General features: G+C 51.9%; 3 protein-coding genes across 3 annotated transcripts; 1 reads left to right on the top strand and 2 right to left on the bottom strand.

Moving 5' to 3' along the window:
- On the top strand, nt 1-2,148 carry BCR38DRAFT_394926 (uncharacterized protein; the record flags this gene model as incomplete). The annotated part of the gene is made up of 2 exons (XM_040857623.1): nt 1-785; nt 855-2,148. The coding sequence occupies 2 exons, from the start codon at nt 1-3 to the stop codon at nt 1,702-1,704; spliced, it is 1,635 nt and encodes a 544-aa protein (XP_040714035.1). The 3' UTR covers nt 1,705-2,148.
- A 408-nt stretch (nt 2,149-2,556) lies between these two features.
- Nucleotides 2,557-8,406, bottom strand: BCR38DRAFT_525239 (uncharacterized protein). Its single transcript, XM_040865314.1, has 2 exons — nt 4,107-8,406; nt 2,557-4,049 (listed from the first exon to the last, which is right to left on the bottom strand). The coding sequence occupies exons 1-2, from the start codon at nt 8,295-8,297 to the stop codon at nt 2,910-2,912; spliced, it is 5,331 nt and encodes a 1,776-aa protein (XP_040714034.1). The 5' UTR covers nt 8,298-8,406; the 3' UTR covers nt 2,557-2,909.
- Nucleotides 8,407-8,596: 190 nt separating this feature from the next.
- On the bottom strand, nt 8,597-9,934 carry BCR38DRAFT_458777 (DUF1275 domain protein; the record flags this gene model as incomplete). The annotated part of the gene is made up of 3 exons (XM_040862209.1): nt 8,597-8,603; nt 8,995-9,657; nt 9,765-9,934. 3 exons carry the CDS (start codon nt 9,932-9,934, stop codon nt 8,597-8,599), a joined length of 840 nt encoding a protein of 279 aa, XP_040714033.1.
- Between the last annotated feature and the right edge of the window lie 394 nt (nt 9,935-10,328).

The following is a 10,328-nucleotide window of genomic DNA, read 5'->3' as shown; positions in this document are numbered from 1 at the left end:
ATGGCTGCAACGGCGACCCACGATGAGCCTCCAACCGTCCGCTGCGACTCGCCCTCGCCCAAGAGTACCCCGTCCAAGGCCGTGGGAGGCAGGCAGGGAATGGCCGACCGGTGCCTGTCGACGGGCTCTTCGACTTCTCATGCTTCCAGCACCGATGGCTCTTATCGTGACTCTCTCGGCAGTAGCGCGTATTCGCGTCATTCGTCTGCCAGTTATGGGTCGAGGCGATCGGACATCAGCCTGGGGTCCTCTCTGGGGTCCTCTCGATACTCTACCGGAAGCTTTGCTGATCGACCCTCGATCAAACGACGGGGCTTCTCGAGACCCGAGGGTACATACTTTGCAGCGAGTGCCAAACATAGGGAGAGCGTCTTGAGTTTGGGAAGCATTGCACACCTCCAGTACTACTTCGCTAGAACCGGGTTGTTGGATGGAAAGGGCGCACAGCTTGCCAGAAAGAGAAATCCAAGGGCCACACTCGACTTATCGTCGCTTGACACTGCATCCCTCCTCCTCTCGCCCGTACTTCCCGGCTCCGATGCGGATTCGTCATATGCTTCCATGCGCAGCAGCCCAGACCTCAAACCTCAGCATATCGGAGGCGGGCCCATCACGGAATCACCCGTCGATGACACCGAGGGCTTCTACTCAGACGAGATCTCGGAGCCTGATCTCTCCGTGCTGCCTCCAACCACCAGCACCTACAAGCAACGACAGAGAGCGGTATCGAAACCGCCGACACTCGAGCAGCTGAGGACGAAGCTGACCAGGGCGTTGGACACTGCGTCGGCTGTTTTGCTTGATGCCACACCAGGCGCTCCTGGTACTCCCGGCACCCCCGGCACTCCAGCGAGGCCAGGAACACCACGGAAACCTGCTACACCAACCCCCAACACTCCACGGAGAACGGCAGTGGCAACGTCAATGCAGTCTCCTGCCCGATCACCCAAGACGGGGCCAGGCTGGTTCGAGATTCAAGGCATGCAGATCCTCGATCACATGACGCTAGCCATCCGCGCTGCCAAGGTCTACTACACGTCGCACGAGCACCCCGAACGACTCGACACCATACGGTCGGAAAAGGAGATCCGCTCCGAATTACTATCCGTCATGGAAGTCCTCAAGCACATGGCAACGCGAAACTTTGCCGGAGGCATGCGCGATGATGAGCAGGACGCAATGACTTCTTGGATCCAGGGAATCCGCCAGCTGCTCGCAAGGGAGGATGAGATGGCGGATGCCGATAAGGCAGAGAGGGCAGGCTGGAAATGGCTCAAGGGCGACTGGACTGGCAGGGAAATTGAGCGTGAGCTTGCCTTCCTGGCTGCGATGGACACAGAATCCGACCCGCTACCCGCATATACCCCCGTCGATGAAGCCGCCAAGTTGCCCACGCCATTCCTCGAGAGTTTTCAGAACGGCGTGCGCTTGGTCAAGCTCCACAACGCGGCGGTGCAGAAATATGGTCGCCGCTTCGGCTCCATCGGTACATTCCATACCGACACGCAGAAGCCCTACAGATGCATAGAGAACCTGCGCTACTGGAGCAAGGCAGCGGAGCTGCGATGGGAGGTCATACTTAAGTTTGATGTCTTGGGTGTTGTCTACAACAACAACCCTCAGGTCTGGGTTGACTTCGAGGAGGCGATATGGAAATGGTGCCGGAAAGTGCGTGAAGAAATCACTGCTGAGCTGGTGAACTGAGTAGCACCACCAAATTCTTCGTTCTGCCATTACACACATATATGTAATGCGCTAATGATTTATGCTTCGACTTTTCGGAGAGAGATGGATTCTTCGTTTGTTGAGGACGGACAGACATTATTGCATAGTTTCATACGATGCTCGGCTCGGCTCGGCATGAAACATTAATGATACACTTTATAAGAGAAAGCAAGAAAGAAAGGAGGAAGGAGGAAAGTCATCCAGGACGGTCCTGAGAGGAGAGGAAGGTGCTTATTCAGCACTCACTAGAGTTTTACACCCATATACCCCCATTTCCCCAACCAGCATAGTATCGAGTTTGTAGTAGCTACTCTATTTTTCCTGCAAAGGGAGTAACACCTGTTGAAGGACGATCACACAATGCATTTTGTTCGAGATTATAAGAACGTACGATGTTTGGTAGCCGACTGTTGTGATACGTTGTGCAGGCAGCCACCAAACGTGGTACGCGCCCCTTAGTGATACGTTGCATAGCTGTATTAAATATCGCCTGAGCATTTTTGACTAAATTTTGAGTATGATTACGCGAAATCCGCTGTTCCATACTTACCGAGTGCCTAGAGCCCAAAGATTCTGACAAATGTGATTGAGTGGGAAAATTATGAGATTGAATCCACACATCTCCTGGTTGCCACTATCTACATTACACCCAGCTTTTCTCGTCTGCCCACATCTGCCCACATCTGCTCATATTTATGTCTCCTGTATTTCATAAGTAACTCGGTCTAGGCTTCGACAAGGCTTACATCTCAGTACGCTTTGGCGCGTGATGGGTCCATGTGGTGTAAATACTCAACCACAAACTGATGCAAATTCGGAGTATAACAGCCACTGGGTTGTGTGTATATTAACACCGCCCTGAGATCATGTATGTATGTATGCATGTAACTTATGTAGCCAGCCTCAAGACTACAATTCAAGCAACCAAACCCGCGACGCCAAATTCTCTTCCCAGGGCGCCTTATTGTCATGTCTGTGTCTGTCTGCATGCTCGCACTGGATGGAAATCTCGATGTCAAGCTCTCTCAGGGGTGCGTGCCACGAAAATCGAAGGAAGACAAAAAAAAAGAAGAAAAAAAACGCCGCCAGCCATGCGACGCCACGCCATGCAAGATACAAAGCTCGCTCCACCGTCATCAATATTCGTAGTATAGTTCCTATCGCAAGAAAAGTCACAACCACGGTCACCGCGGCATCAAACCAATCCCTCCGCCGCCGCCGCCGCCATTTCTACCGCTTCCTCCCCTGGTAAATCCACTCGAAGACCTCTTGCTCGGCGCCTTCTTATTAGCAACTCCAGCATTACTCTTACCCCTGCCGCCGAAACTCCCTGAACCCTTGCGGGCGAAAGACCGCTTCGCTCCGCGGCTAAAGCTCTTGCCTCCGCGAAATGTGGACGTGGATGTAGAGTTGGGGCGTGCGCGTGACGAGGATGGTGACTTGGGGGCATTGGCCAGTCTCTCCAGATTGGCGTTCCATGCTTGCACATCGGGTGGAGTAGCCGGAGTCGGGCCCGAGAAATACTTGGAGTCTTGTCCGTTGTCCTCTTCTAACTCTACATCGTATATATCCTCGTCCTCATCAGTCGATACAAGATCGACTACACTCACATCACCAGTATCCACTGCTACCCTACGCCTCCCAACTGAAGGCATGATCTCCTGATACCGGGCATGAAAATGCTGAATCAGGGGAATGAATTTATGGCCATGGCGTCTGACTTTGTCCTGGTTTATGCCAGGGATATTCATCATTTCGTCCAGGCTAAGTGTCCACTGGATAGCCATAGCACGGTAGTTTTGAATATTAAAGATTGCCTGCCGTAGCGACAGGGAATTTTTGATTGCCTCTCCCTTCTTCTGGGCTTCTTCAACGAAGGCAGTGATTATATCCTTGTGAATCTCATCCAACGCGGCCAGTTCGTCGTTCTGCGGTTTGGGAAAAGCTATTCGTGTTTGCTCTTGTCGCCGCCGCCGTGGAGGCGGCATCGCCTCGAACTCATCATCGACTTCATCGTCGGCGACCACAAAGTCGTCTTTCGCGTATCCGTTATCATGTCTGTCGTAATTATCCTCGTCACTTTCTTCATCGTCATAGTTCGCAACAGCTTTGCCCTTGCGCTTTTTAGTGGTGGCTCGAACTGGCGACGACACGTTTGTCGATGGCGGAAGCCTCGAAGAATCCAGCTTCTTCTGGGCTGTCGATTTTGGCGTCTTTGGCTTCACCTTTGAGGAGCTGCCATCTTGACCCCCACTACTCTTAGTTTGGGTTGTCAATTCCAGCCGCTTGCGTCCCGACAAATATTGTTGGGCATTGCGTCCAAGCTATGAACAGCCTAGTCAGTACGCAAGAAAATGGCGACTCAGACAATCGTGACTTACGTTGAAATATTGGATTGCAATTCCAACCTTGCGATTGACCACATTTTCTTCGCCCAGGGCCCCTTCGATAGCCAGTCGGTCGATGACTCGATGGATTTCATGTTTCGGTGTCCCCTTTGCAGCCCCAGAGTACCGCTCAATCCCGGAGCCATAAGTTTCAGTGTGCCTTTTCTTGCTGAGGCCCATCAAAATTTCGGCGCATTGGTTGAGCGTAAGCTGTCCTACATCTTGAATAAGTTGCAATGCGGCCACAGCAATGTTGGTAAAATCCTTCAACACAAAGGTTACATCCCTCTTGCAGTTGTCGCAAGTCTTCGCGCATTGGGCTTTCGTGAAAGGCTCACCAAAGTATCGCAAGATCTCAACACGCCTACATTCGCTTTGATTATCGGCATAGGCCGTCACGGCATTAAGCATGTTCCTCTGGCGTTCCTTCTGTTGTTCATTTCCTTCTCCATCGGATATCATCTTGCGAAGTTGCGTCACATCACCAAAGCCGAAATACAAATAGCAGGTAGATGGCTTGCCGTCTCGCCCGGCGCGCCCTGTCTCCTGATAATACCCCTCGAGACTTTTTGGCAGCGATTGATGGATAACGAAACGGACGTCGGGCTTGTCGATGCCCATTCCGAATGCAATGGTCGCTACGACGACTTTGATATTGCCTTTCTGCCACTCCTTCTGCACTTGGGCCTTTTTTTCTACGTCGATGGAAGCGTGGTAATGGTCTGCAACAATGTGATGTTCGCGGAGCTTCTTGGCAATGTTCTCCGCGGACTTGCGAGAGAGTGTGTACACAATCCCAGTTTGGCCTTGATATTTGCTCTTGATTAGGGCAGCAATTGTACCAATATTGTCTTTTTCCTTTCTCAGGACTTCGTAAAAGAGGTTGGGTCGGTTGAAGCTCTGCGAGAATACCTTACACTGGCCAATCCCCAGATTATGTTTGATATCAACAATAACATTCTGGGTCGCTGTTGCTGTAAGAGCCATGATAGGAACTTGTGGAAAGTCCCGTCGAAATGAACCCAGCTCTTTGTAATCGGGCCGAAAATCGTGCCCCCATTGGCTAACACAATGTGCCTCATCAATCACGAGACGAGCGAGCTTCTTGTTGCGATGAAGGGCAACCAGGCTATTCCGAAAGGCGGCGCTATTGCGAATCATCTCAGGCGTGACGTAAAGGAGCTGGATCCAATTCTCCGGGTGGGGATTCCTCAGCGTTCTCAAGACCTCTTGCCGATATTCGGGTTTGCTTTCGCCGTTGAAAGACATTGCTTGAATATGGAGGGCTTTTAAATGATCCACTTGATCTTGCATCAGGCTGAGGAGAGGAGAGACAACGATGGTGACCCCATCGGTCTTTCCGCTGGTAATGACGGCGGGTAGTTGGTAGCAGAGAGACTTTCCACCACCCGTGGGCATCAGAATGAAAGCGTCCTTTCCATCGAGCGTGGCATTAATCGCCTCCAACTGATTGTGTCTGAAGCCCGCCATTCGGAATCTGTCTTTGAGTGCCTTCTTGACTTCAGGCCACCAGGGAAACTTGGTCAGTTCCGGAGATATCTGAGATCTCCAGGATGAACTCGCGGCTCTCTTCACTGCGGTTTTCTGTTTGGTAGGCCCGTAGTTCCCATACGTCTCCGAGAAAACAGAGTGGGATGGCCTATGCGACGTTCTCTCCGAGCTTTGACCCAACTCAATATTTTGGGCGATTTCGAGCATATCGATGTCTTCACCATAATCGCTGCCACTTATATAGCCTTCGTTTCGCTTTGATTGCGCTTTGTGAGGACTTTTGCGGCGCTGAGCACTCTCCAGATTCGCCTTGGGCTGATGTAATGATTGCCAGGTATTTGGAGAATGCATTTCGTCGAAATAATCCTGGTCATCGTCAAACAGATCGTCGCCGTCTTCATCCTCTGCAAACGCCTGTTGGTGTTGGCCATCATTCCTTGGGGGGAAAGAGGTCTCTCGGTGAAAGATCGTACGAGAGACTGAAAAAGCAGACTGCTGCCTTTGCCCGCCCGCTGACCTTGAAAATGGCCGTTCCCCTGCTCTCTGATGATTCGACATTGCCAAATGGTTTGTTTGTCGCGGTACTTGGGTTTGCATGATAACGTCCGTGTTCCGATCAGATGGCATACCATACTCACTAACCCGGGCAGATTGAGGGGTATCGCGTGAAACTTGCGTGGCTTGGACAACCCGTTGTGGTCGGTCACTGGATGAAAGCCCATGATCTTGGAACAAGCCAATGTCATTGATTCCAGCCTTCAATAGCGAATCGAGAAGAGATGCTTCCTGTTTCGATATTTGTTTGGTCAACTCGAGTAATTTCGATTCGCTCCCCTCGGTATCAAGATCTCGATCGTAGGCGTCCATGATCTGTGCTACTAGGGACTCCTTTTCAGCAATGAGGTCTCGGTAAGACTGATGCTCATTCGCGAGAGCGTCCAATGCCGTTTGTTGCCGCGTCAGCTGTTCTTTTTCTCGCCTCAGCTGAGTACCTTGCTCGATCTCTCCGCTGTTCACCGCTGCCCGGAAAGCTTCTCGGTTCTGTTGAAGCTTCTCATCGAGCAAACCACGTTTCCTCCGCGCGACTGACGGTTTGGCAATGAAGAACTTCAGAATAGCAGCCTTCACGTCGTCGCTAAGTACGGGCATGATTTGACTGGAAACCAGAGATTGAGAGCTTTTGGAAGTAGTGTCATCTTGACCATGGCTCTTTTCAACCCCTACAGTTTTCTGGCCGAGGCCCCGCCTTGGAGGCGAAACATCTGCTTCTGGCTCTCTTTTCAGGGCGGGCCGGCCAGGCTTAGACGGTATAATTGAGACGTTGGGACGGGAAATGTTGTCAGGTGAACGGCTACATTTTGATTCTTCCCGGCATTTCTCGTCACTGGCCGAATGAATAGTCACGACTGATACATGGTGTGACGGGGGAGTCGCCCATTCATCCTCAGAATCCTGGATCACTCGACTATCGCGCCGAGGTAATTGTGAGGGTGGCGGGTTCGATTCAAAGGGGCTTCCAAGGTTGTCTTCCAGATCTGATTCCACCTTGCGCGGAGTTTCTCTGACCTTGTCAGCAACCAGTGAGTCGTCCGAGGACGCCCGTTTCAACGGCGTCGTGCCTTTGGCTGGCGAGCACATCGCATTTGTCGACTGTTCATGGGGCTCTGTTTTCGAGCTCCGAGGTTGTTCAGGCTGCCCGTTCGTTGTCCTACTACCCTCGAAACTATCCAAAGCCGTCTCGCGTCGACGCTCAGGTGTCCTCGGCGTGAGTTTCTTAGAACGCTTCATATTATGGACAACAGATTGATGCAATACACTGTCATCCAATATATCATCGATGTTGGGGAACTCCTCATCGGAATCATCAGTGGATGGCGTCGTACGTCGGCTGATCTCACTGCTTTTGCGTTTCTTTCCCCGCCGCTCCGGAGGTGGCTCAGGGCGCGTAGCACAGTCTTCTGCCCACAGCCGGACATCATCGTCAAACTCGAATTGCCCCGAGTCTGAAGAGGTGAATTCGTCCGCCCCCGTTAAGTCGACTGTTTCTAGTTCGGCTTCATTGAATATTGGAGGGGCAGGAGTAACAACTGGTGTCTGCGGTTTCATTTCGGGCTTTCTTTGTGGCGATACATTCCTACTTGTTGTGTTCACTGATTCTTTAGTCCCAGGTTCCAGATGAAAGGCCTCAGCTCGAGGGTTGGAGGGATGCACACCTGGATTCCTCAAGGAAGCGGAGTAGGCTCTCTGCAGTGGCCCAGCACCAGTAGTTGAAGCCGGTGTAAGCAGCTGTTCCTGTTGCACAACAAGAGTCCGTTTTCTGGATGCCGAGTTTTGGACCAGTCGGCCCATGTTTGCCTGAGATTCTGCTATACCGTCCTCATCCAGTCCCTCCCGCGCCTGCCTAGTCGGTGTCCTCGAATCATTGGTTGCGGTGGATCGCAAAGACCGAACGGCAGCGTGGGGTACGGAGAAGGAACTTTCAGATCGACCGGTCGTGCGAGCAGTGGTTCCCAAGGTTGGGTGTGATGTTGATGGAGGAAATGCGTTGGCACCGAGCGTCGACAACTCGCCAGGCAGATCGCGAGCGTCGGGGAGCAAAGGCGCGTTCGGCGCAGATAGAGCAACGTTGGCCAACAACCAAGTCAAATGATCGCGGAGATTATTCCGAGTCATGGAGCCGTCGTTAAACTTGAATGCCCCAGAAGCTCCATGAGCATCGACTAGAGATTCGCATGGGAATAGGCGGCAACACAGAAATTCGAACTGATATTCTCGTGTTTTTCGCCCGCCATCAGAAGCTACACGCGCCAAAGCCCCACTGAAAACTAGCTCGCGTCACCTAGCCAGGACAACACCACAGCACGTGACGGCTAGCTTAAAGGTACCTCTTATTAATGGCGAAGGAGCACATTGTTATTGCCCTTACGAATTTGATATCGCCAACATTACCACTCGTCCGTCCCTCTTTGTCGCTAACAGCTCATTTTTACAATACCAAGTACATGTACAAGAGTTCCGACACTATTGGGGGAGGGGGCTTTTTGCGTCTTCGATCTCCTACGTCATCTCATTCGTACCATCAGCTCATCATGCCAATTCCCACGCGAGAGCACATCTAGGGGAACTGTGTTGTTGCTCGGTCATGGCAGGGTCGTGGAGTTTATTTTGAATCAACATGTTTTGTCTCATTAGAAGTTCGAAGGTCCGATGGCAGACAACCAGTGTTGCCTTAAGTTTCTGTTCTGAGAATATACAGTGAGCTTCTCAGGTCTTCACAAGATCTACTTGGGCATGGACATTGAAGGGAAGTGAGTCTCTTGTCTCTATCTAAGGGTGAGCATCATGATGGCGGGTGGATCCGTCACTCAACCTCGGATCACGGCCTTTTTCAACGTGATCTTCCTTTGGCTTTTCCGCACCATTGAAAAGATACATCACGGTGACTAAGAGCTTTCCCCCTGCAGAAACGAAGATGGCGACCGCAGACCCAGCAGTCCTGTATATTGCAGCCCCGAGAAGACAGCCAAGCACAAGGGCGAGGAGGAAGCTAACTCGTCTATTCCGTGGCCGGTTCTTGAGCGTAAACATATTCGGGTCGATGACAAGATCCACCCAAGCCGCCGTCGCCATCGCTGTGCTAATCTCCGTCATAGCAAGTGATCGAGACTGTACCACCTGACTACCCGATGCAAACGCCAGTAAAGCGAGCACCACAAGAGCGGAAGGGCCCTCTAGCTGAGTACCATATCGATACTGTACAGCGGCGGCAGCGAAGACGAGACACGTTTGGAAGGCGTTGCAGAGAAACAGCCAGAATCGGCGCCGTCGCCCAATGATATGGCTCAGTTGGCCCGTTAGCCAGCCGGCCGCGAGGAAGGCGCCGAGGGCGGCGCCGATGTAGGCGGTTATGAACATGTTGTCGTTGGACTGGGGCAGCACGATGGCGAGCATGAGGAAGATGGTGTTGCCGGTTTGGTTCGACGCGAAGCAATGGTAGTCGGGGAAGGAGACGGCGTCTTGGATGCCGGTGCAACTATGGGGTCCCAAGTTCAGTGTCGATCTGGGAGAAAAGCGACTTGGTCGATCATGCCCGGGTTGAGGGGATATGTTGGCAAAATGACGACCACGAAAAATACATACAAGGTGAGAATGAGGAGTTCTATTTCGGCAAATAGCGAAGGACGAACATCTTCAAGCATATGAGACTTGGCTCTGGAGACGAAGGACGGACGTGGTGGCGAATGGCATCTTGGTGATTCAACAGAGATCACCTTGCCTGATGTGTTGCAGTCTTGAGGATCTGGGGCCATTGCCGTGAAGTCTATGGCAGAATACAATAGTTGTTACTCAAGAAGGGTGTGAAGTGGAAGGATTAAGTTGAGTTACGAATCACCCAAGGGAGCAAGACTCAATATTGATGGGAAGCAGTGTCATAATAAAGACTTGTCCCTCGTAAGGAGATGAGGGAAATTTTACAACTACATTTGCACACCGGCTTCATGACGTCCGACTGGGCTGTCGGCAACGGCTCTCTCAAAACATCGCCTCTGAAGCAGACGGAGCCAGTAAGTGATAAGTCGTGCTTCGCTATTCCAGGAAATCGATAGAGCCGTTGGCGGCCAATGTGACCCCTCCGACACCCGGCCTACCCAAGTCAGCCATAACTGAACGCGCTATTCAACGGCGGAACTCGGGCTCTCGAAT

The sequence above is a fragment of the Pseudomassariella vexata genome, assembly GCF_002105095.1.
Source record: "Pseudomassariella vexata strain CBS 129021 chromosome Unknown BCR38scaffold_9, whole genome shotgun sequence".
In the NCBI taxonomy this organism is placed as follows: domain Eukaryota; kingdom Fungi; phylum Ascomycota; class Sordariomycetes; order Amphisphaeriales; family Pseudomassariaceae; genus Pseudomassariella; species Pseudomassariella vexata.
This window is presented reverse-complemented; position numbering and strand designations above follow the sequence as displayed.

Coding starts and splice junctions, on each gene's coding strand:
- BCR38DRAFT_525239 (XM_040865314.1), bottom strand. CDS start 8,297: ATGACTCGGAATAATCTCCGCGATCATTTGACTTGGTTGTTGGCCAAC. Junction 4,050..4,106: donor TTGCAATCCAATATTTCAAC/GTAAGTCACGAT, acceptor GGCTGTTCATAG/CTTGGACGCAATGCCCAACA.